Source organism: Bos mutus, chromosome 10 (genome assembly GCF_027580195.1).
Source record: "Bos mutus isolate GX-2022 chromosome 10, NWIPB_WYAK_1.1, whole genome shotgun sequence".
Lineage (NCBI taxonomy): Eukaryota > Metazoa > Chordata > Mammalia > Artiodactyla > Bovidae > Bos > Bos mutus.
Genome location: NC_091626.1, coordinates 80,816,935 through 80,842,135, shown reverse-complemented (window position 1 = coordinate 80,842,135; position 25,201 = coordinate 80,816,935). Strand labels below are relative to the sequence as shown.

The following is a 25,201-nucleotide window of genomic DNA, read 5'->3' as shown; positions in this document are numbered from 1 at the left end:
TCCTTCCAAAGAACACCCAGGACTGATGTCCTTTAGGATGGACTGGTTGGATATCTTTGCAGTCCAAGGGACTCAAGAGTCTTCTCTAACACCACAGTTCAAAAGCATCAATTCTTCAGCGCTCAGTTTTCTTCACAGTCCAACTCTCACATCCGTACATGACCACAGGAAAAACCATAGCCTTGACTAGATGGACCTTTGTTAGCATTTTGAATATTCTATAGGTTGGTCATAACTTTCCTTACAAGGAGTAAGTGTCTTTTAATTTCATGGCTGCAATCACCATCTGCAGTGATTTTGGAGCCCCCAAAATAAAGTCTGACACTCTTTCCACTATTTCCCCTTCTATTTCCCAAGAAGTGATGGGACCAGATGCCATGATCTTAGTTTTCTGAATGTTGAGCTTTAAGCCAACTTTTTCACTCTCCTCTTTCACTTTCATCAAGAGGCGTTTTAGTTCCTCTTCACTTTCTGCCATAAGGGTGGTGTCATCTGCATATCTGAGGTTATTGATATTTCTCCCAGCAATCTTGATTCCAGCTTGTGCTTCTTCCAGCCCAGCGTTTCTCATGATGTACTCTGCATATAAGTTAAACAATCAGGGTGACAATATACAGCCCCCACGTACTCCTTTTCCTATTTGGAACCAGTCTGTTGTTCCATGTCAAGTTCTAACTGTTGCTTCCTGACCTGCATATAGGTTTCTCAAGAGGCAGGTCAGGTGGTCTGGTATTCCCATCTCTTTTAGAATTTCCTACAGTTTATTGTGATCCACACAGTCAAAGGCTTTGGCATAGTCAATAAAGCAAGAAATAGATGTTTTTCTGGAACTCTTTTGCTTTTTTGATGATCCAGCAGATGTTGGCAATTTGATCTCTGGTTCCTCTGCCTTTTCTAAAACCAACCTGACCATCTGGAAGTTCACGGTTCATGTATTGCTGAAGCCTGGCTTGGAGAATTTTGAGCATTACTTTGCTAGCGTGTGAGATGAGTGCTATCCTCAGACTCAGGAAATTGTATAAATTAAAAATGTACAATTTTTATATGTCAGTCATACCCACTGCAGTGTTCTGGCCTGGAGAACCCCAGGGACGGCGGGGCCTAGTGGGCTACCATCTATGGGGTTGCACAGAGTCAGATACGACTGAAGCGACTTAGCAGCAGCAGCATATATCAATAAAATGTTTCCTAAAAGATTAAATCTCCACAAATAACAAAAAATTAAAACATGACAAAGTAAATGATATAACATGTAGTGAATTTTTAAAATAAAAACATTAGATATAAAAAAGCAGACCCATCACAAGCATGGAAATTGAAACTGTAATCAAAAATCTTCCAGCAAACAAAAGCCCAGGTTCAGACGGCTTCATAGCTGAATTCTACCAAAAATTTAGAGAAGAGCTAACACCTATCCTGCTCAAACTCTTCCAGAAAATTGCAGAGGAAGGTAAACTTCCAAACTCATTCTATGAGGCCACCATCACCCTAATACCAAAACCTGACAAAGATCCCACAAAAAAAGAAAACTATAGGCCAATATCACTGATGAACATAGATGCAAAAATCCTTAACAAAATTCTAGCAATCAGAATCCAACAGCACATTAAAAAGATCATACACCATGACCAAGTGGGCTTTATCCCAGGGATGCAAGGATTCTTCAATATCCGCAAATCAACCAATGTAATACACCATATTAACAAATTGAAAAACAAAAACCATATGATTATCTCAATAGATGCAGAGAAAACGTTTGACGAAATTCAACATCCATTTATGATAAAAACTCTCCAGAAAGCAGGAATAGAAGGAACATACCTCAACATAATAAAAGCTATATATGACAAACCCACAGCAAACATTATCCTCAATGGTGAAAAATTGAAAGCATTTCCTCTTAAGTCAGGAACAAGACAAGGGTGCCCACTTTCACCATTACTATTCAACATAGTTTTGGAAGTTTTGGCCACAGCAATCAGAGCAGAAAAAGAAATAAAAGGAATCCAAATTGGAAAAGAAGAAGTAAAACTCTCACTATTTGCAGAAGACACGATCCTCTACATAGAAAACCCTAAAGACTCCACCAGAAAATTACTAGAACTAATCAATGGCTATAGTAAAGTTGCAGGATATAAAATCAACACACAGAAATCCCTTGCATTCCTATACACTAATAATGAGAAAACAGAAAGAGAAATGAAGGAAATAATTCCATTCACCATTGCAACAGAAAGAATAAAATACTTAGGAGTATATCTACCTAAAGAAACTAAAGACCTATATATAGAAAACTATAAAACACTGGTGAAAGAAATCAAAGAGGACACTAATAGATGGAGAAATATACCATGTTCATGGATTGGAAGAATCAATATAGTGAAAATGAGTATACTACCCAAAGCAATTTATAGATTCAATGCAATCCCTATCAAGCTACCAACAGTATTCTTCACAGAGCTAGAACAAATAATTTCACAATTTGTATGGAAATACAAAAACCTCAAATAGCCAAAGCAATCTTGAGAAAGAAGAATGGAACTGGAGGAATCAACCTACCTGACTTCAGGCTCTACTACAAAGCCACAGTTATCAAGACAGTATGGTACTGGCACAAAGACAGAAATATAGATCAATGGAACAAAATAGAAAGCCCAGAGATAAATCCACGCACATATGGACACCTTATCTTTGACAAAGGAGGCAAGAATATACAATGGATTAAAGACAATCTCTTTAACAAGTGGTGCTGGGAAAGCTGGTCAACCACTTGTAAAAGAATGAAACTAGAACACTTTCTAACACCATACACAAAAATAAACTCAAAATGGATTAAAGATCTAAACATAAGACCAGAAACTATAAAACTCCTAGAGGAGAACATAGGCAAAACACTCTCTGACATAAATCACAGCAGGATCCTCTATGACCCACCTCCCAGAATATTGGAAATAAAAGAAAAAATAAACAAATGGGACCTAATTAACCTTAAAAGCTTCTGCACATCAAAGGAAACTATATGCAAGGTGAAAAGACAGCCTTCAGAATGGGAGAAAATAATAGCAAATGAAGCAACTGACAAACAACTAATCTCAAAAATATACAAGCAACTTCTACAGCTCAACTCCAGAAAAATAAATGACCCAATCAAAAAATGGGCCAAAGAACTGAATAGACATTTCTCCAAAGAAGACATACAGATGGCTAACAAACACATGAAAAGATGCTCAACATCACTCATTATCAGAGAAATGCAAATCAAAACCACTATGAGGTACCATTTCACACCAGTCAGAATGGCTGCGATCCAAAAGTCTACAAATAACAAATGCTGGAGAGGGTGTGGAGAAAAGGGAACCCTCTTACACTGTTGGTGGGAATGCAAACTAGTACAGCCACTATGGAGAACAGTGTGGAGATTCCTTAAAAATCTGGAAATAGAACTGCCTTATGATCCAGCAATCCCACTGCTGGGCATACACACTGAGGAAACCAGAAGGGAAAGAGACACGTGTACCCCAATGTTCATCGCAGCACTGTTTATAATAGCCAGGACATGGAAGCAACCTAGATGTCCGCCAGCAGATGAATAGATAAGAAAGCTGTGGTACATATACACAATGGAGTATTACTCAGCCATTAAAAAAAATACATTTGAATCAGTTCTAATGAGGTGGATGAAACTGGAGCCTATTATACAGAGTGCAGTAAGCCAGAAAAAAAAAACACCAATACAGTATACTAACGATACATATGGAATTTAGAAAGATGGTAACAATAACCCTGTGTATGAGACAGAAAAAGAGACACTGATGTATAGAACAGTCTTATGGACTCTATGGGAGAGGGAGAGGGTGGAAAGATTTGGAAGAATGGCATTGAAACATGTTAACTATCATGTATGAAACAAGTTGCCAGTCCAGGTTTGACGAGGATACTGGATGCTTGGGGCTAGTGCACTGGGATGACCCAGAGGGATGGTATGGGGGGGGGAGGAGGAGGAGGGTTCAGGATGGGAACACATGTATACCTGTGGTGGATTCATTTTGACATTTGGCAAAACTAATACAATTATGTAAAGTTTAAAAATAAAATAAAATTAAAAAAAAAAAAAGGGACATCGTTTCACAATAGTATGATAGAATTAGGAAAATATTCTTAATATCATCTAATATCTAGTACATAGTAAAATTGCTTTATTATAAAAAAATAAAATAAAAAGAAGTATACTTATATGATAAGATTTTACAATATCATTTAATAAAGTGGAAGATAAAAGTTATAGATCAATTAAAAGGTAAAATACAACCAACAGAAGAAATAGAAAACTAAAAAAAAAAAAAAATCCAATGGAGGACAGAAAGAGTAGGAAAAATGAGCAGATATAGATAAAATAAAGGACCTCCCTTGTGGCTCAGCTGGTAAAGAATCCACCTGCAATGCGGGAGACCTGGGTTTGATCCCTGGGTTGGGAAGATCCCTTGAAGAAGGGAAAGGTTACCCCCTCCAATATTCTGGCCAGGAGAATTCTTGGGGTGGTAAAGATAAAATAAATAGAAAATAAATAGAAAGATAGTAGATATAGAGTCATTAAAGTAATTACATGTGAATGGTCTAAGGACTTCACTAAGAGACAGATTCTGTCAAGATGAACCACAAGCAAGAACCAGCTATTTGCTGTGTATAAGGAATCAATTTTAAATATAAAGACATAGACTGCTTAAAATAAAAGGATGGAGAAAAGACATACAATGCAAACTAATTATAAGGGAACCAAAGAAATCCCATCAATATCTGACTCTGAAGACTTCAGAACAAGGAATATTAGAATAAAGAGAGACATGCTGTAATAGTAAAGAGCTTAATCCAACAAGAAGGCTTAATGATCCTAATCTGCTTGCACCTGATTGATGAGCTCTCAATCAATATACTGAGCCAAACATTTCTTCTAAATTCATTTATTTATTTGTTTGTTTTTGTGTAGCAGAGTTTTATCAAAGAAAGAAAAGGGACAGAGAAAGCTTCTGACAAATACATAATGAGGGGGGCAGAGAATGCCCCCTTGCTAGTGCTAGCACGGGAGTTATATATTTTTAAATTAGCTATTACAATAAGTCAAAAGAATGTTTCAAGGTTGCAAAGATCTTACTAGATTCACTCCCATAGTTTACATTTTAAGATAACAGGATTAGCCTGAAGGTTTTCCATTCAATTCAGTCCCTCAGGCCTTTCTGACTCTATGACCCCATAGACTACAGCATGCCAGGCCTCCCTGTCCATCACCAACTCCAGAAGCTTACTCAAACTCGTATCCACTGAGTCGGTGATGCCAACCATCTCATCCTCTGTTGTCCCCTTCTCCTCCCGCCTTCAATCATTTCAGCATCAGGGTCTTTTCAAATGAGCCAGTTGAGCCAGTTCTTCATGTCAGGTGGCCAAAGTAATGGAGATTCAACTTCAGCATCAGTCTTTCCAATGAACATACAGGACTGATTTCCTTCAGGGTGGACTGGTTGGATCTCCTTGCAGTCCAAAAGACTCTCAAGAGTCTTCTCCAACACCACAGTTCAAAAGCATCAATTCTTCCATGCTCAGCTTTATTTATAGTCCAACTCTCACATCCATACATGACTACTGGAAAAATCATAGCCTTGACTAGATGGACCTTTGTTGGTAAAGTAATGTCTCTGCTTTTTAATATGCTGTCTTGGTTGGTCGTAGCTTTTCTTCCAAGGAGCAAACGTCTTTTAATTTAATGGCTTCAGTCATCATCAGCAGTGATATTGGAGCCCCCAAAATAAAATGCCTCACTGTTTCCAGTGTTCCACATCTATTTGCCATGAAGTGATGGGGCCAGATGCCATGATCTTAGTTTTCTGAATGTTGAGCTTTAAGCCAACTTTTTCACTCTCCTCTTTCACCCACATAAAGAAGCTCTTTAGTTCCTCTTCACTTTCTGCTATAAGGGTGGTATCATCTGCATATCTGAGGTTATTGATAGTTTTCCTTGAAATCTTGATTCTAGCTTATGCTTAATCCAGTCCAGCATTTCTCATGATGTACTTGGCATATAAATGAAATAAGCAGAGTGACAATATACAGTCTTGATATACTCCTTTCTCAATTTGGAACCAATCTGTTGTTCCATGTCAAGTTCTAACTGATGCTTCCTGTCCTGCATACAGATTTCTCAAGAGACAGGTCAGGTGATCTGGTATTCCCATCTCTTGAAGAATTTTCCACAGTTTATTGTGATCCATACAGTCAAAGATTTTGGCATAGTCAATAAAGCAGAAGTAGATGTTTTTCTGGAACTCTCTTGCTTTTTTGATAATCCAGAAGATGTTGGCAATTTGACCTCTGATTCCTCTGCCTTTTCTAAATTCAGCTCGAACATCTGAAGTTCACAGTTCACATACTATAGAAGCCTGGCTTAGAGAATTTTGAGCATTACTTTGCTAGCATGTGAGATGAGTGCAACTGTATGGTAGTTTGAGCATTCTTTGGCATTGCCTTTCTTTGTGGTTGGAATGAAAACTGACCTTTTCCAGTCCTATGGCCACTGCTGAGTTTTCCAAATTTGCTGACATATTGAGTGCAGCACTTTCACAGAATCATCTTTTAGGACTTAAAATAGCTCAGCTGGAATTCCAAGGCCCACTTGAGTTTGCATTCCAGGATGTCTGGCTCTAGGTGAATGATCACACCATTGTGATTATAAGGGTTGTGAAGATCTTTTTTGTATAGTTCTTATGTGTATTCTTGCCACCTCTTCTTAATATCTTCTGTGTTTGTTAGGTCCATACCATTTCTGTCCTTTATTGAGCCCATCTTTGCATGAAATGTTCCCTTGGTATCTCTAATTTTCTTGAAGAGATTAGGCTGTGTTCCCTCCCTGTTATTTGCTGCTGCTGCTGCTGCTAAGTCGGATCAGTTGTGTCCGACTCTGTGTGACCCCGTAGACGGCACCCAACAGACTCCTCTGTCCCTGGGATTCTCCAGGAAGAATACTGGAGTGGCTTGCCTGTTATTTGACCTGAGGCCAAACTATGGTGGAGGTAATGAAGATAATTGTGACCTCCTTCAAAAAGGCCCATGCACGCACTGCTGCATGCAGTGCCCCCAAGCCTGCAGCAGGACACCACCGACCCTGAGACTTCTGGACACTTAAGGGCAAGAAGGTTTTCAGGAAGGAGAAACTGTCCTCAAGCAGGATACGTTGTTGTTATATAATCCTTAAGACAGAGTTCAAATTGAGTTGTTTGTTGTGTAATCATCAGTCCTTAAAGAAAAAAACGTTTTATGTGACTAAGGAATGTAGAGAAAAAAAAAGATGTTTGTCATTTCCTCCTCCTTGAGAATTCCAGACCACCATCTCTGCTTCAAGAGACCCAGACCCCTTTCTCCTCCTCGTGGAACCCTGGAGTTATTATCAACCTGCCTAGGAATTGACTCTTTCATTCCCCTCTTTTCTTTTAGGAGAATTATGTTGTCAAGGGAAAGAAGCATCATTTTCATTCCATAACTACTTCCTGCTGTGATGGGGTGCTTTCCCTAATTTGTTGAGGCAATACATTCTCCTAACCCTCATATGGAGGGTTTCTGATCAAGAGGGCCCAAGTTGGAGGAGTCTGTGGCACTCCTAGGAGTCTGAACAACCAACCATTTGTAACTTAAGAGCTTTCAAATGGTTAAAAGTAAATCCAGTTACACAGTTACAGATGCAGGCAGCAAACAGTAAAGACAGAACAATTAGACTTATTACAATTAAGATAGTTTTCCACTACAGGGAGCTACTTAATGTTTACCAAAGTGAGGTGATTGAGGCTTCAGGAGAATCCATAGCCTGAATCATCTTGTTCATGCATTTAGTAAAATGAGTAACATTAGTACTCATATTAGATATGACTAATGGCACAAGTTCCTCCTTGTGCAGCCCTTAGAATATCTAAGGCCAATCTGTTTTGTAAAACTGCCTTTCTAATTTGTATTTGTTCAGCATTAAGGGCTGAAAGTTAGTCAGAGCATCAACTCATGGCATAACATCTGATCTGTAGTTTCCAGAGAGGGAACAAATATTGCAGCCAGATAATCATGCCAGTGAAATACATATCTTGCCCAATGAATTTTAAGTTGTGGCAGATAAGTAGCCTTCTCTGGAAGCTCTGAAAATATGAAGACAAGGGTAAAAGCTAGACCTAGGGTGCATCTGCCTATCCAGCCAGGGGGAAGCCACGCCCATAGGTAAGAGCCGCATATCCAGTAGGTCCCATTTGATGCAAGCCAGTGTGACTGAGGGATCCAGCCCCAATCAGTGCCTGGCCAGGCAAAAAGAGGAATTGAGCTGGGATTAGAAAACACAGGAATGATTACATTGCTTATTTCTTGAGGCAAAAATCCCAATTGTTTCTAATCATTATAATTAATTTGTCAGCTAACTTCTGGGGATGGCTCTATTTGTTCCCAGCATATGGGAGCATTAGATAGTAGGTATCCCTTTTTAGGAGTTAGCTATATGACCTCATCCCATATTTGATAAACATCAGATAGAAAACCACCAGATCTAGACCCATTTACCTTCTTAAGTGAAGCAAAATAGTCATTTAACCAAGATAATGTATAGTCAAAGTTGAAAGTCGCATTATGCCCATAGTTAAGGTACAGTATGTTATACCAGTCCATCTTAGGATTGTTAGATGTCATCGTAGAGTTGAAGAAAGTCCTTTCCTTGAAGCGGAGAAACCCATCATGGGAAGCCTTCAATTGATGAGGAGAGGAGTGCTCAGCAGACCCAGCAATTATGTGAATTGTGGAATGCAGCGTAGGAATGAGCCCAGGACAGGAAGTCATTGTCTTGAAGGTCAAACTGCAGACTCAGGACTTTTGGAGTCAGCAGAAGCAAGACTACATAGATTCTCAGGCCCATCTTGGTTCCTGCCTCAAATAGTGGCTAATTTGACTCAAAGCCTGGGTCAGAAGTTAACCTCCTGGTAATGTCTATTGAAAAGCTAAAAGCTGAGTCACATAGTTAATTTTAATGCCTCAAGATCTATGACAATATCTGTGCATTAAAACAGTCTGTCATAGAGATAGTACCTTCTTCTTAGTGGCCATTCAAGTCCTCATTAAAGCTATGGATAGAACTTTAAACCAATTGTCTTGTGTTTCCTGAGTTAGCTTACACAGATGTCTCTTAATAGTGTCATTAGCCTTTTCAACTTTTTCTGAAGATTGGGGTCTCTAGGAACAGTGTAAGTGATATTCTATTTCTAGAGCTTTCGACACCCTTTGAATTATAGCAGCTTTAAAGGTCTAACATTGTTGCTCTGAACTTAAGAGTTTGAGATCCCATTTACATCATGAGAAGTCAGTACAGTAAGATTTTGCCCATTAGTAAACTTACGAGCTTTAGGAATTAGTAAAACAATAGCAAGAATTACCCTTAAATAATGTGGCCATAGCCTTTATTTTCAGTAACAAACAAACTAAACTCTGATCCTGTGGGCAAGCTCAAAGTTGGGGCCTGCAAGAGAGCAATTTGAAGTAACTAGAGACCAAACCAGCTTGTCAGTTTGAGCCTGCTGAGTCTCAGTTATAAGTTTATATAAAGGCCAGGCAAGTTCCCCATAACCTGGAATCCACATGTGGCCATAGCCTGTAATACCCAAGAATCCTCTCAATTGTCTTAAAGTCATAGGTAGAGGATAATCTAATATAGGTTTAACTCTAGAAAGCATCCTTCAAATCAAGGAGTCAGGAGTCAGTGTCTATCCCAAGACATACATTACATCTCTCCAAGTAAGGTCATAAAGTAAAGTTAGTCCTGTAAAGACTTCTATGTACTTTTTGGATCCTCTAAATAGTCTCAACCGCAATTGCGACTGTTTGAAATTCTACTGAGACTGAGGCATCCTTTCCTAGAAGGGTGCCTTGATTCTCAGCCTGTTCAGTTGGGAGCCCCAGATAAAGGGGCTAAGTAAGAGAACAGGAGGGAGCTGAAGGTTTCACATGCAAATCTGCACCCTTAAGACATAAGTCTGGCATGTCTCTCAGAGAGATGAAGAGCAACACATATGTCACTTCTACCAATTTCCCTTATTTTCTACAGAACTGGTCTAGTTGTAAAACAGTAATAATTGAGATCCTTCAGCAGGTCAGCATTCCCCATCTTCCAAAGGATACTGTGGCCATTCAGTATCACAGAAAAAGATCAGACATGTCTTTTTAAATTCCGGGGATCAAACTTGTCCCAGCTTGTTTTTTAAAATACACTTTAAAGGAATGGTTCTGGAACTGCTAGCTCCCATCTGTAAGAGAGAAAAAAGAGGCATCCACAGCCATGGCTTCTTTCCACCGAAGACGTCCCTCCCTGCTCTAGATGGGGGTGTAGACAGACCTTCCACCAAAGCGTCCCTTCCCTGGTCAGACTTAATCTGTCCCTTACCGATGCAGGCATCTTATTCTTACCAGTTCTTACCTGGTTCTACCACTGAGGTAGGGTGGAGATGCACCAGGGGTAGACCTGATGGTATCCCAGATTGATTTAGTTCCATACCACCAAGACCTTTGTTTGATTTGCCCTTTTCTCTGATGCTACCAGGGGTGGAGCAGAGTAGCTTTTTGGAATGTTTCCCAAGCTAGGGCTACTAGGGGAAGCATCTGTCTTACCTGTGCCTGAGTACAGTCCTAACCACAGTAGAAATGGTGAGTCATAAAGGGATGAACAACAACCAAGATGTCCCTTCCGAGTGTCATCATTCCAGTATATGTGATAGCAAAAGAGGTGGTGGAGGGTTGGCCAGAGAGGAAAAAGTGATTTTTGTCCTCAAGCTATTAGGGCCAATCCTTCCAGTTCATTCCCACAGATTCCACAAAAGAATATCTAAGGAGTTGAGACAAAAACCACCTGAGAGCCTCCTCTGGTCCACTAAGAGCTAGCACTACCAAAGGAAGAAGCCCACTGTACTTCTGAACAGATCTGATCCAATCTGAACAGATCCTGCAATTCCCGATCTCTGTCCTCAAAAACCTCATGGTCACCAGCAGTGCTTCTATCCACATAGATAGGAGGCACAGCCATCACAAAGACTCACGTTCAGGCCGCTGGCCCCTGAGGCAGGCAGCCAAGAGAGTAATCTTTAGCCTGAGAGACGTTTCTGGAGCTAGACTTCCACCTCAGTCCATACGTGCTCCTAGTAACTTTCGGCTCCTAACGAAGCTAGGCGCTTCCATACTTGGGGTCTAAGTAAAAGTACATAGTAACAGCATGGATCACAAGTCCCTTGAAAGTCTATGATCTGACAGATTAGGTTAGTAGTTCTAATTCCCCATGCAATTACGAAATGGTCAAAGAGACCAGGAAAAGTTGACAGAGAAAGGGAAGTTCGGTACACATGCCTTGCCCGTTTCTGGCTGCTCCCCTCGCAGGGACATTGGCTGTGTCTTGGTACTGATAGGTTGGTATAAATCCCCGACAAGGTTCCCCTTTTCGGGACTGCTTTCAGTCATTACAAGGCACCACAAAACCACAGAACAGGGCTCATCACTTGCTTAACGTGTGATGAGGGTATGACATTCATTCACACAAGCACACCATAGAGTTAATAAAGTAAAGCAGAAAACGTGCAGACTGAGAAAGCAGAGAGACTAGAGCTCTGAGTGTTCTTACTTTGTCCTGAAGATCCCGGACAAACCACGAAGATGCTAGCTTGCCGTGAACGATGTCAGATTCGTGATCTCCAAAGAAGATTTAACATCGGGCCCAGGGACCAGGCTTGCTCACTGAAGAGCTTTTGTGTAGCAGAGTTTTATTAAAGTAAGAAAAGGGACACAGACAAATACATCTGACAAATACATCAGAGAGGGGACGGAGAGTGCTCTCATTTCTTCTAAATTTATTTTAAAACATACATTCAGTTAAGAAAAAGACTAAATTTTCTACAATGTGGGAATAATTAATTTATTAAACTACAAATTGGAGGAGGATGCATCTACTAAAAATGAAGTTTGCAAATTACATGTAACAACCAGGGGAAAGGTTCATGATTCATGTTTAGAGAACATTAGGCATTAAAAAAAAAAACAACTATATAAACAGGGTGATCCCATCCATCAAAATAAATGATATTTAGGAATTAAATATAGGAATATTAGAGAAGTAGATATCACCCATATTGATGATTTGAGCCTGAATGTTTCCTAGAATGATAAGGATAATATTAGCAGTATTCTTATTATAGTAAAGGTATATTTAGGGAAAACATGTTAATTTGGGGGGTTTCTCTTTTAGCTCAGATGGTAAAGAATCCACCTGCAATGCAGCAGACCCTGGTTTGATTCCTGGGTGGGGAATGTCTGCTGGAGAAGGGATAGGCTACCCTCTCCAGTATTCTTGGGCTTCCCTGGTGGCTCAACTGATAAAGAATCTGCCTGCAATAATGGAGACCTGGATTCAATCCCTGGGTTGGGAAGATCCCCTGGAAAGGGAAAGGCTACCCACTCCAGTATTCTGGCCTGGAGAATTCTATGGACTGTATAGTCCATGGAGTCACAAAGAGTTGGACATTTTGGAGATGACAAATTTGTGGTTCAGAGGTGTCTTGTGATACATTTTGGAACTTTAGAGGTGTGTACTTAGGGCTCTTTCTTATAAAGGTGTAAAGTTACTTAAATGTATTAATCACCCAGCAGGAGACCCTAAGGAGAAAATGATTCCAAATGACAGACTTTGGGAGATTATCTACAGGACAAGGATAGTAGAAAGGATAGATATCAAGGGTCCTAGGAAGTACTTGTCAACAAAACGTTTAGGAGTGCTTTGGATGCATGTGTCTGGGAAGAGATGAAGAATCAGTTTAGCTCTAATCATGAAATCAACATGTTCCAAACTGGAAGAGGCATCATGGTAGAGAAGAAAGGACATTAGGCCAGGGGTTAGAAAGTGGTATTGGTCAGTATCAACTGAATCAAACAGTAATTCTTTGAGAGCTCTTTCAACCAATGTATAAATTTAAGATGTTGGACTAGTTGACTTTAGTGTCCACACTAATTTCAAAATTCTATGTTATAATAAGGAATTCCTTTTGTCATCATTTTATATTTTGTCCTTTCTCCCTGGGGAGGAGAACATCATAGCTTCACTTAGCTTTGGTTTCCCTAAAAACTTGAACTAAAAAGTTTAAATTTCTGAAAATTACTTAAAGTTTCTTTACTAAAATCTATTCAGCATGATACAATGTTTCTATTATAAAAGATCTTCCCCTACCTTACCTTGAAACCAAGCACATGGCTCTTCTAGAGCTATTAACATACCAAGATGGTGCCTCCTACAGCTATTAACATACCACTGTTGTGTAGTACACAGAGGCAAAAAATGGCTCCTCATCAATTTTTGACAACCCTAATGGCCCTGTTCTAAAACTCTCCTGAAGCAGAAAGGACTAGCTAACAAAACTATTCATTGCTCTTCTTTCCACCTTGTTGCATTTTCTCCAAAGGACAAAGCATTTCCATGAGTCCTCCTGCTTTGTCCATTTGTGAATCCTCAAGGTGATGTACTGTAATCCTTGTGAGCAAACGAGCTCTCATGCAGTCAGCCCTAATGAAGGTAATTTCTGTTATTTACAAGTCTCTGTCTCCTGGTCAGTACAATCTAGTGACGTCAAATCACTAATTAGCTTCTCACACTTGTGATGGTTTTTCTTATATCTGTGTTGAGGACAATGATACTTGAAAGTGTAAATGGTGAAGACTGAAGTCCATAAAGACATGGGTTCAGTGCATTTGCCCCCATCCAGTGGATCCTGAAGAATGTTGTTTTTTTCCTGGTAGGTACAAATATTTTTGTACCTAGAGGTACAAAATAGAGGTTACTCTAGAGGCTAGGCACTAGAAGAGTGCTGTTTTTCCTCAGCCTTCTAATTCAGTAAGAAAAGAAAACAAAGAGAAGCAATCATACTCTACTCTTTCAATCTTGGATTATTCTATGTCCATTTTGCTTTTTATTGCTGTCCAAATATCTGTATCTGAAAAGTAATAGACAGCTGTATTTCTTTGCTAAAACCAGGATGGATTTACTTTTTGATTGAATATGCTTTTATTTTAATACAACATTTTGTAATAATTTTTATAATGGAACTAGCACAATTTGGGGATTATGCTTTCAAAAGGCAGAGAATTATAGAATCATAAAGATTAGGAAGGAGAGTTCTTATCCTCTTTTGAAAAGAAACGGTGTACCTTCATAGCGGTAAATTGCCTAAAATTGCAGTTATTTAGTGAGAGGTAGAATCAGAACATACATTTCAGTGACTCAGGCTACTTCTTGTATAGTCCATGATATCGTTGGACATCACCTGCTGATTTGGGTTTCAGGTTATTTTAAAGCTTATAATTTAGGATGGCTTTTGTTGATTCATGACAAAGAAATACCAATATAAATAAATTATGAAAATCAAAATATCCTGCTGAATATATGCCCTACTTGTGAAAAAGAAGATATGTCATATATGAGTACTATATTTTAGAATTTTACTACTACTATGATAAATTTATTACATCGTAAATTCATTATGGCACAAAATGTTTGATTCAAATATTTGATAATTATATATCTCTGAGAAGCAGGGTAAAAGTTACCTACACTTTGAATCAAGGGAAAGTAACATAAGGGGAAGAAAAAGCCTAAATATTCCCTAAACATGGTTCTGATAAATGACACTATATTCTTGACATTTCAATATTTTTACAGACCCAAAATTATATAATAATCACTCTCATTGGTGATGCTTCCTAAAAATATTCTTGCTAATTAAAAACAAAGTTTATATGAAATTGTAGATTAAGTTCACTAAGAGCTTCTCCTTGAGAACAGTGTTTGAATCCTTCAAAAATTTCATCTATTCTCTGGACCTGTCAGATGAGGTTAAGTTGAAAGAAAGCATTCTCCTAGAATATGTGGGTAAATAATTCTATACTTAAAACTTCATTGGAGACTAAAAACTACTTCTCTTCATGTATGCTCATTGACATTTAATTGGTTTTAATTTCTGGAGATCTTTGAAAGTCATTTGTGCTAAATTCTTTGAAAAATTGTAAAATAGCATTTTTTTTTTTTTGCATTTCTTCCTTTTTATCTATTGCTTTGTCTTTTAGATTCCTGACTGCTCCAAGTACTCCCCCAGTTACTTAAGACCTACATTAGGACACAGCATCCAGGTCGATGTCCCCTTAAACAGCTCATCCTGGCTACAGACATCTTGAGTCTATTTCCTACTTATTTTAAAGTAAACTTCTTTATAACTCATTTATTCAAGGCCAGGTTTGTTTTCTTAGAAGATGTATAAGTAACAACTAAATTTGATCCATGAATTAATGGCTATAGATTATAAGCTTTCTCCACACTTTTCACTTCATCTTAGGTAAATGAAAGCATTTTGTCAATATCCTTTTAAAGATGACACACAAGCTTTCTCTCCACAGAGTTGGTTAAATCTCTGATCTGGATTTACACAGAGAAGGTAAAGGCGGCAGAAATGTTGGAAAGCTTCTAAAAGATTTATCTTTGACTGGTAGAGTTTGGTGGCCTCTGTAAACTATACTCAATTATTTCACTTCATGTACCAGTATTAAGTTCTGAGATAGAAGTATTAGAGAAATAATTATTTGATAGAATTTCATATAGAAGGGGACTGAGGGTCACCTAGTAAATCTTACATGCATGTTAATTTATCTTTAATTATTATAAGAAATGAAAAATTGGTGTTTACATGAACACATCTACTAATTGGAACTCATTCTTAAATGAGACAGATAACACCATCTTTCACGAGTAAAATAATCTGAAAATAGTAATAATTAGTTATTCTGGTCTGAAACAATACATTATTCGGAACATTTGCATATATTTAATCATTACAATTGATTAAAGATGTGTCACTGATGTAATTGGTTAAGAAATATTTGCAGTGTCTCCTTGAGAGCAACATCATTTTCAATATTTGATATTTGAGGATAATGAACCCTGAAAGACTAAATGTTCAGTGTCATATAGCTGCCCAACGACAACTGTTTTTATTCCAACAGCTTTATATTTCCACTAGTACAGTAGTTTTATTTGATGTAAAAAGACAGTCCAATTCCTCTAAAAAGGAATATTGTAGGGAATGAAGGGAAATGAGGATTCATCAACTTCTCTAAATGAAAAAAGGGATTATAAATATTAATAAATGAGCTTCAGGGAGGCGAGTTATAAACCTAAGTGATCTATCACCAGCTCATGGCACAGAGCCTTGGGGAGAATGGACAGTATGTGCTTAGAGAATAAATGAACTAAAAAAGAAAGAACTTCATTAGAAGTAAAGGATTTATTCTTAGAGTAATTAATTTAGTTTCTTTTGCTCACCACTTTGATCTTGTGTAATAAGGTCAGATGTTGATTGAATCAGTTTTACCAATATTCTCTCTGGAAAGCGGTATCCTTTCTTTCTCTGGGAACCCCCAAGAAGCCAACGACAGTGAAGAATACATGTATGCAAAAGATTCAATGGGAGGGTAACTCTTAGGATGATTGTCTCACATAATAGATTTTATTCTAAAGATGCCAGAATGTCTTCTCTACTCACAATGACTCCTGCTGCCCCTTTCTGTTCTAGCACCAAAAGATCTCCCTTGGAGGCTCCCTGTGCTTTGCTTTTTCTGATAGGGCAGATATGAACCTTTATTTGCTGGTTTTGTTAGATATTAAGTCCTGCCCTCTATCTAGGGGTTCAGTGCAGGATTCATGTCAGGGGTGTAAGAGTCAGGGTGTTTTCCAGGGAGGATACAACAAGGTGGGTTCCTGGAGTTGACTTGCTAATACGAAACTCCCGAGGAATGATAAGGAGGGGAGAACGGCACTGAAGAGAATGTGATGGCTCCTTAAGTATAAAGTTGTTTCCATGTGTAGTTTTACTGGCCACCTGTTCTGACTTCAGCCTCTACTTGTTAGCTTTTCGAACAGCCTGGGATCATATATTTTGATATAATCTGGGATAAAATGTGAATTAATTCTTTGGTAGATTTTCTAGAGAATTAGAGATTTGAAATATACAGGTGAGTCCCTGAACTTGGTTCCTGGGGATTGAAATTATTCATTATATACCCTGTCTTTATGTGTAAACCTTCCAGTGAAACTCAAAGAATGCTAGGAAATTTTTAATTATAATCTAAGAAGATATTAATTTAAAAAATTGCAGATGCGTAGAAATCAGTAAAATGTACTCTTTCCCAAGACCTAATTTAGATCCAGAGAAAGGTTCTTCAAAATCATATGCTTCATTACATTTAATCACACAACTTTTCCAAGTTTTTTTAAAGTTAAAATAGCATAAAAGGGAGAAAGTTCTGATAAAATAGAATATAAAATAACTGAATAGGAAAGAAAAAAGAATTTTCCTATGATACAAATTTCTTACTGACTACTCTTATGCAATATAATTTTTAAGTCTTGCCAAATCAAATAAAATATCAATAATAATTCAATAATAAGTCTACATTACTAACATCAATGGCTGAGTTTAAAGAAGCTTAATATCTTTGGGGAATAGCTGGGAGGAACTAACAGTATATTCTTTCTTATGATAGAACTGCATGAAGAGATGAATCACAGCTCTAGGAGGACTTACAATAAACTCTGGAGTTTTAAGTTTTGCTGTGGTTTTGTGTTTTAGTTGGGATAATTTGTAACTCAATAGGGAAAGGAATAAGATTTAATTATTCAAGGCAATGAGTTCCTATGAGCTCTCTCACATAATGTAATGCCATCTTTTCTTCTCCTGTTTAATTTTTTGAACATATATCACATACACTCAAATGTACATGGAGCAGAAGTACATATCTTGATAATTTTTCACAAAGTGAATACTCCTATGTAACTATCAACATCAAGAAAGAGAACATCACCAGCAGTTCAGAAGGCCCTTCCTATCCTTTCTGTCCCCAGTTTCCCTTTAAGTATGGGGAAGGAGGAGGGTTCAGGATGGGGAACACATGTATGCCTGTGGCAGATTCTTTTCAATATATGGCAGAACCAATACAATATTGTAAAGTTTAAAAATAAAATAAAATTTAAAAAAAAGAAAATAGAAAACCATAAAAAAAGAATAATCATTATTGAAGCTTTTTCAACCTTAGAGATTAGTTTCACCTGTTTTTGAACTTTATTTTAAAAGGTTAGCACAGTATACACCTCTTTGTATCTAACTGTCTTGGTCAATATTAAGTCTATGAAATTATCTTCCTTTGTGTTAGCAGTTTAAAAAGAATTTACTCCCTTTACTGCAGAAAAATGATTTAGTCTCTGTAGATTCTTAGACTGGATTTCTGTGATGTCAAAAAAATTTCAGATACTCAATTTCATTGTTAAATTAGTTTATTACATTTATTAAATTTATGTAATTGGTGCCAATTGGTTGAACATCTCTCCCCTCCATCCTTCTTGAATAGTGTTGTTATGCTCTCTATATGATCTTTGATAATATGTGAAAACTTAGATACAAATATAAACAGAAACTAGAATCCTAGGGTATGAAGCAGAGCTGGGAAATCAAACCCATGCTCAGTTCACTGATTGATTTCTGTTTCTCTCACATTCAGGTGACTAAAGAGAAGTCCTTTCCAAAGTCAATGAATGAGACAAATCATTCTCAGGTGACCGAATTTGTGTTGCTGGGACTCTCTAATTCCCAGGAGCTCCAACCTTTCCTGTTTCTCATATTTTCACTACTGTATCTACTAATACTGCTGGGCAATTTTCTCATCATCCTCACTGTGACCTCAGATTCCCGCCTTCATACCCCTATGTACTTTCTCCTTGCAAACCTCTCTTTTATAGATATATGTGTTGCCTCCTTTGCTACCCCCAAAATGATTGCAGACTTTTTGGTTCAACGCAAGACTATTTCTTTTGATGCTTGTCTGGCCCAGATTTTTTTTGTTCATCTTTTCACTGGCAGTGAGATGGTGATTCTTGTATCCATGGCTTATGATCGTTATGTTGCTATATGCAAACCTCTTCACTATATGACGATCATGAGCCATCGTGTATGTATTATTCTTGTACTCATCTCCTGGTGTGTGGGTTTCATCCATACTACTAGCCAGCTGGCATTTACTGTTAACTTGCCTTTTTGTGGGCCTAATCAAGTGGATAGCTTTTTCTGTGACCTGCCTCTGGTGACTAAGTTGGCCTGCATCGACACTTATGTCGTCAGCCTACTCATAGTTGCAGACAGTGGCTTTCTTTCTTTGAGTTCCTTCCTGCTGTTGGTTCTCTCCTACACTGTGATACTCGTCACAGTTAGGAGCCACTCCTCTGCTAGCATGGCCAAGGCCCGCTCCACACTGACTGCTCATATCACTGTGGTCACACTCTTCTTTGGACCATGCATCTTCATCTATGTGTGGCCCTTCAGCAGTTATTCAATTGACAAAGTCCTTGCAGTGTTCTACACCATCTTTACTCCCATTTTAAACCCTGTTATCTATACTCTAAGGAATAAAGAAATGAAGGCAGCTATGTCAAAACTGAAGAGTCGCTATTTGAAGTCTGGCCAGGTTCTTCAGTCATAAGAAATATTGTATTTCTGGAAACAAAGTAAATTCACTGGACTATTAACACTGTAGCTGTGTCTCTACGTATTTACAAATGGAATCACTGTCATGTTAAAACCAATCATTTTAACCAGTGGGAAGTGTTGACTAAGTTGAAGTAAAGGTTAATGGTGATAATGAAAAATACAACAAACCTTAGTAATTTTCATCTTTTCTTCCTTCTATTATGTTTACTTGCCTTTTTTACTTCCTTTCTCCTTAATTTTTAAAACTTATATTTGTTTTAAGATAAACAGCTACTGACTGTGATATCAATGGTACAACATCTTTAACTTTATAAAGTGTAAATACATCGGGCCTTGTTTGGGTGGAAAAATTATTGTTTATACCACAACGAACAGAATTATTTTTACTGTGTATAAATAAGGCAATGCACTGTTTTAAAACAACTTTTCAAAATTGGAAGAATAGTGACGTGTACTTTCTGTTTTGTCGTTTTATGTTCGCTCTCCTGCTATTGCAGGAGAATATTGTGAATACTGTTCCAAGTCATTTGTTTGGTGACATCATTGGATTGTTAGTTTTCAAGGGGTTCCTCCACCAGCTCCATTATTCCTTGTAAACTTCCCTGCCATTTGGGTCATATGGGCAATGAATTCCACTTAAATGGAAGTATTCATAAGACACAAGGTCATTATGGGATTCACTAACAGGGTCAAATAGATGAGCAGCAATGATAACTCTAAGGATTCTGGAGGAAAATTCTTTACTCTGCAACTGAGCACCACCCACCATTTGAAAAGCAGATCATAGGACCCTCTTGGGACTTATTCTGAATTGAGTTCCTGACCATGAGTTAAGTGACTATGTGACTAGGATTTCCCACCATTTAAAAAATCACAATTTCTGTCATTCACTGTTCTTACATCAGTGTCCATTATACACCATTCTCCATAGAGGACGCAGTTAAGGTCTGGGAAAAGGATAATCTGTTAGCCCACTTTGGTTCTGTATCCCCTCAGTACTTACATAATGGAGACATGAATCAGCTGAAATTTAGGCTATGGATCAGATGGTAAAGAATCTCCCTGGAATGCAGGATACCCGGGTTCTATCCTTGGGTTGGGAAGATCTCCTGGAGACGGGAATGGCTACCCACTCCAGTATTCTTGCCTGGAAAATTCCATGGACAGGGGACCCTGGAAGGCTGCAGTCTATGAGTTTGCAAAGAGCTGGACACAACTAAGCAACCCACATACACCTGAAGCATTGGATTCCCTTTCATTAAGGTTTTTTGACTATAACTACTCTTAAAACTTTACCTATAAGTAGAAGAGATTGATATTGAGAACTTGCCAATCGGTGGCAAGTATATTACATCAGACCTCCTCCTCCACAGGTGGCAGTGACTTGTCTTTACAGGAATGAAATTTTACTCTAGACATGAATTTTCTCTCTCTGCTTTTATTTCTTCTTCCAAGATCACTATCCAAGGCCTCAGAAAGGGTCTGATTTATGAATTTAGGATTCTACAAAGATGACCTGTGCAACACATTTTACTCTGAAAAATATTGTGGCAATAGATACAGGACCATGAGATCAATTTTCCTGAACAAGTCCAGGCTCAAAGAACAATTGAATGTACAATTAAATGCTCAGAAAAGAGTCTAGCATTATGATTATACCTACTTGGAAACAATGAACTCTAAGATATGATATATACATTGAATGCTGAGTGCTCAGTCATATCTGACTCTTAGCAAGCCCATGGACTATAGCCCATGAGGCTCTTCTGTCCATGGGATTTCCCAGGCAAGAATACTGGAATGGGTTGCCATTTCCTTCTCCAAGGGATCTTACTAACCTAGGGGTCAAATCCATATCTCCTGCATTGGCAGGTAGATTTTTTTTTTTTTTTAACCAATGAGCCACTAGGGAACCTATATGCACTGAACTAGCAGTTAATTGTAACACTGTGCTGTTAACTTTTAATATACAGTTTTGAAAAGTATAGAGTAGAAATAAGAGTGTTCCTCTTTCCATCATTCTTAGTGACCTATTTATGAATTTTTTGCTTCTTGCCACTGGAATTCCAGGCTTTGCTATACTGAAGATTCTGATTGCCAGAAGAACAACACTATTGAGAAATACACTGTGATTTCCACTCAACCAAATCTTTGCCAACTGCTTGACCACATTGGGATTTTCATGTTAATAGACAAGCAGCCCACAAAAGGGGAGTCACTGCATTAACTAGAATAGATGACGTAGTTAACATGAGGAGCTAAATAATGTTAGTGAGTTCAGTCTCTCAGTCATGTCTGATTCCTTGTGACCCTATGGACTGAGGCATTCCAGGTTTCCCTGTCCATCACCAACTGCCAGAGCTTGCTCAAACTCATGTTAATAATGCAGACTGCAAAAACATATCAAAGTAAGACATAGAAGAAGGAAACCTATAAGAAGTTAATTAATGATCAGGTTACCAGTATAGGAACTGGGCCTTGATGTTCCTAGAAGCCTTTGATGAACCACATGTCCCAGTTCCCTGTTGATTTGATTACTATAGCTTTGTAATATAAGAAAGGAGAGGGAAATTTATTGAAAGAAATAATGACAGAAAATTTCCCAAATATGAGGAGGAAAATGTACATCCATTTCCATGATACCTAAAGAACCCAAATAAGCTGAACATCAAGAGATCTTCACTAACACATATTATAATCAAATTGTCAAAAGTTAAAGACAGAGGGAATTTTGAGAATGGCAAGAGAAAAAATACTCAAGACATAAAAGGGAATTCTTATAAGTCTATCTGCAGATTCCTTTGCAGACCAGGAAATAGTGAGACAATCTATTCAAAATACCTGAGAGAGAAAAGCTTCCAGTCAAGCTGAGGACCTTATCCCTGATCATCTTGCTGAATGTCACTCCACTCCATATTTATGTATTTGTTCAGCCTCAGCATACATGCAAGTCAGTTTTAGAATTATCAATATATACTCCCTGAGAAACAACTTTACCAACTGTAGTGCAGTGCTAATGTATAATTATTTTTATCTTTAAACTTTCAGGTTAAAATTGGAATGCTCCAGTTATGTAGGGTGGTTCCTTTCCCCCTTCCTCCTTCAGTGCAGTTATGTCATACATTTCTAATACAGTTAGAGCTGTTTTTCAGATTCTGAATTCTAGGAGGGATGCCCTTACAACCTGGTTGATGTTTTGCTTGTTTGCTTATTTGTTTATGTTTGCTACTAAAAGTAAACACTTATTTACATGTCTATGAGTTTTGAAAAATACATAAAGTCATTTATCCACCAGACTTGTAACATATAGAACAGTATGAGGGCCTTTTTAATGTAAAACAATAAAGACATAAAGAAAAGAATAGGGAAAAAATTTTAAATACATTTACATTTCCTCCCACAGATATCAAATGTTGGTATTGTACCATAGCTGCTTCAGATCTTTAAAAGTATATATAATATCACTGATCCAGTTGAAACAAGTTTCAGCTTACTTCCTGACTATTTCTCTTATCTTTCATTCAAATACTACTCAGAATTTGGTGTTTATCACTTCCTGGATGTTTTGGAATGTTTATTGTCCATAATTATTTAAACCTGTGAAAACGTGATCATTTAAATTGTGTAATTTCATTTTTAAACTTGCTTAATGTTTATATATAAAATTCGATTTTAATTGTAGGTAGTATGCCATTGTGTTAAAATATTATAATTGTTTTCATTTCCCCATTTTTATTTATTTTTTTTAATTTATTTTAATTAATTTTTTTTAAACTTTACATAATTGTATTAGTTTTGCCAAATATCAAAATGAATCCACCACAGGTATACCTGTGTTCCCCATCCTGAATCCTCCTCCCTCCTCCCTCCCCATACCATCCCTCTGGGTCATCCCAGTGCACCAGCCCCAAGCATCCAGTATCGTGCATCGATCAAACCTGGACTGGCATCTCGTTTCATACATGATATTTTACTTGTTTCAATGCCATTCTCCCAAATCTTCCCACCCTCTCCCTCTCCCACAGAGTCCATAAGACTGTTCTATACATCAGTGTCTCTTTTGCTGTCTCGTACACCGGGTTATTGTTACCATCTTTCTAAATTCCATATATATGCGTTAGTATACTGTATTGGTGTTTTTCCATCTGGCTTACTTCACTCTGTATAATAGGCTCCAGTTTCATCCACCTCATTAGAACTGATTCAAATGTATTCTTTTTAATGGCTGAGTAATACTCCATTGTGTGTATGTACCATAGCTTTCTTGTCCATTCATCTGCTGATGGACATCTAGGTTGCTTCCATGTCCTGGCTATTATAAACAGTGCTGCAATGAACATTGGGGTACACGTGTCTCTTTCCCTTCTGGTTTCAATCCCTATCAAGCTACCAATAGTATTCTTCACAGAGCTAGAACAAATAATTTCACAATTTGTATGGAAATACAAAAAACCTCGAGTAGCCAAAGCTATCTTGAGAAAGAAGAATGGAACTGGAGGAATCAACCTACCTGACTTCAGGCTCTACTACAAAGCCACAGTTATCAAGACAGTATGGTACTGGCACAAAGACAGAAATATTGATCAATGGAACAAAATAGAAAGCCCAGAGATAAATCCACGCACATATGGACACCTTATCTTTGACAAAGGAGGCAAGAATATGCAATGGATTAAAGACAACCTCTTTAACAAGTGGTGCTGGGAAATCTGGTCAACCACTTGTAAAAGAATGAAACTAGAACACTTTCTAACACCATACACAAAAATAAACTCAAAATGGATTAAAGATCTAAACATAAGACCAGAAACTATAAAACTCCTAGAGGAGAACATAGGCAAAACACTCTCTGACATACATCACAGCAGGATCCTCTATGACCCACCTCCCAGAATATTGGAAATAAAAGCAAAAATAAACAGATGGGACCTAATTAACCTTAAAAGCTTCTGCACATCAAAGGAAACTATACGCAAGGTGAAAAGACAGCCTTCAGAATGGGAGAAAATAATAGCAAATGAAGCAACTGACAAACAACTAATCTCAAAAATATACAAGCAACTTCTACAGCTCAACTCCAGAAAATAAATGACCCAATCAAAAAATGGGCCAAAGAACTAAATAGACATTTCTCCAAAGAAGACATACAGATGGCTAACAAACACATGAAAAGATGCTCAACATCACTCATTATCAGAGAAATGCAAATCAAAACCACTATGAGGTACCATTTCACACCAGTCAGAATGGCTGTGATCCAAAAGTCTACAAATAATAAATGCTGGAGAGGGTGTGGAGAAAAGGGAACCCTCTTACACTGTTGGTGGGAATGCAAACTAGTACAGCCACTATGGAGAACAGTGTGGAGATTCCTTAAAAAACTGGAAATAGAACTGCCTTATGATCCATTTCCCCATTTATAAATACTTAGATTATCCTCTTATTTGAAAATGTTTTAACAAAGACATTGTGCATATATCCTCATGCATGTAAAATTTTACTAGAGTATACAGAAAACAAGTTTGATGAATGGTACAGAATCCCATCTTCCACTTTAAAAATGACCAGTTATAAATTACAGCAGA

General features: G+C 37.8%; 1 protein-coding gene across 1 annotated transcript; it reads left to right on the top strand.

Annotated features, from left to right (window-relative positions):
* Nucleotides 1-18,663: 18,663 nt before the first annotated feature.
* Nucleotides 18,664-21,109, top strand: LOC102270645 (olfactory receptor 4K15). The gene is made up of 2 exons (XM_014482610.2): nucleotides 18,664-19,570; nucleotides 21,072-21,109. Exons 1-2 carry the CDS (start codon nucleotides 18,664-18,666, stop codon nucleotides 21,107-21,109), a joined length of 945 nt encoding a protein of 314 aa, XP_014338096.2.
* The last annotated feature ends 4,092 nt before the right edge of the window (nucleotides 21,110-25,201 follow it).

Bases quoted from the DNA above. Each gene is read 5' to 3' on its own strand.
- LOC102270645 (XM_014482610.2), top strand. From the start codon at position 18,664: ATGAATGAGACAAATCATTCTCAGGTGACCGAATTTGTGTTGCTGGGA. The intron at 19,571-21,071 runs GTCGCTATTTGA...TCTTCTTCCAAG, and splicing joins AGCTATGTCAAAACTGAAGA to ATCACTATCCAAGGCCTCAG.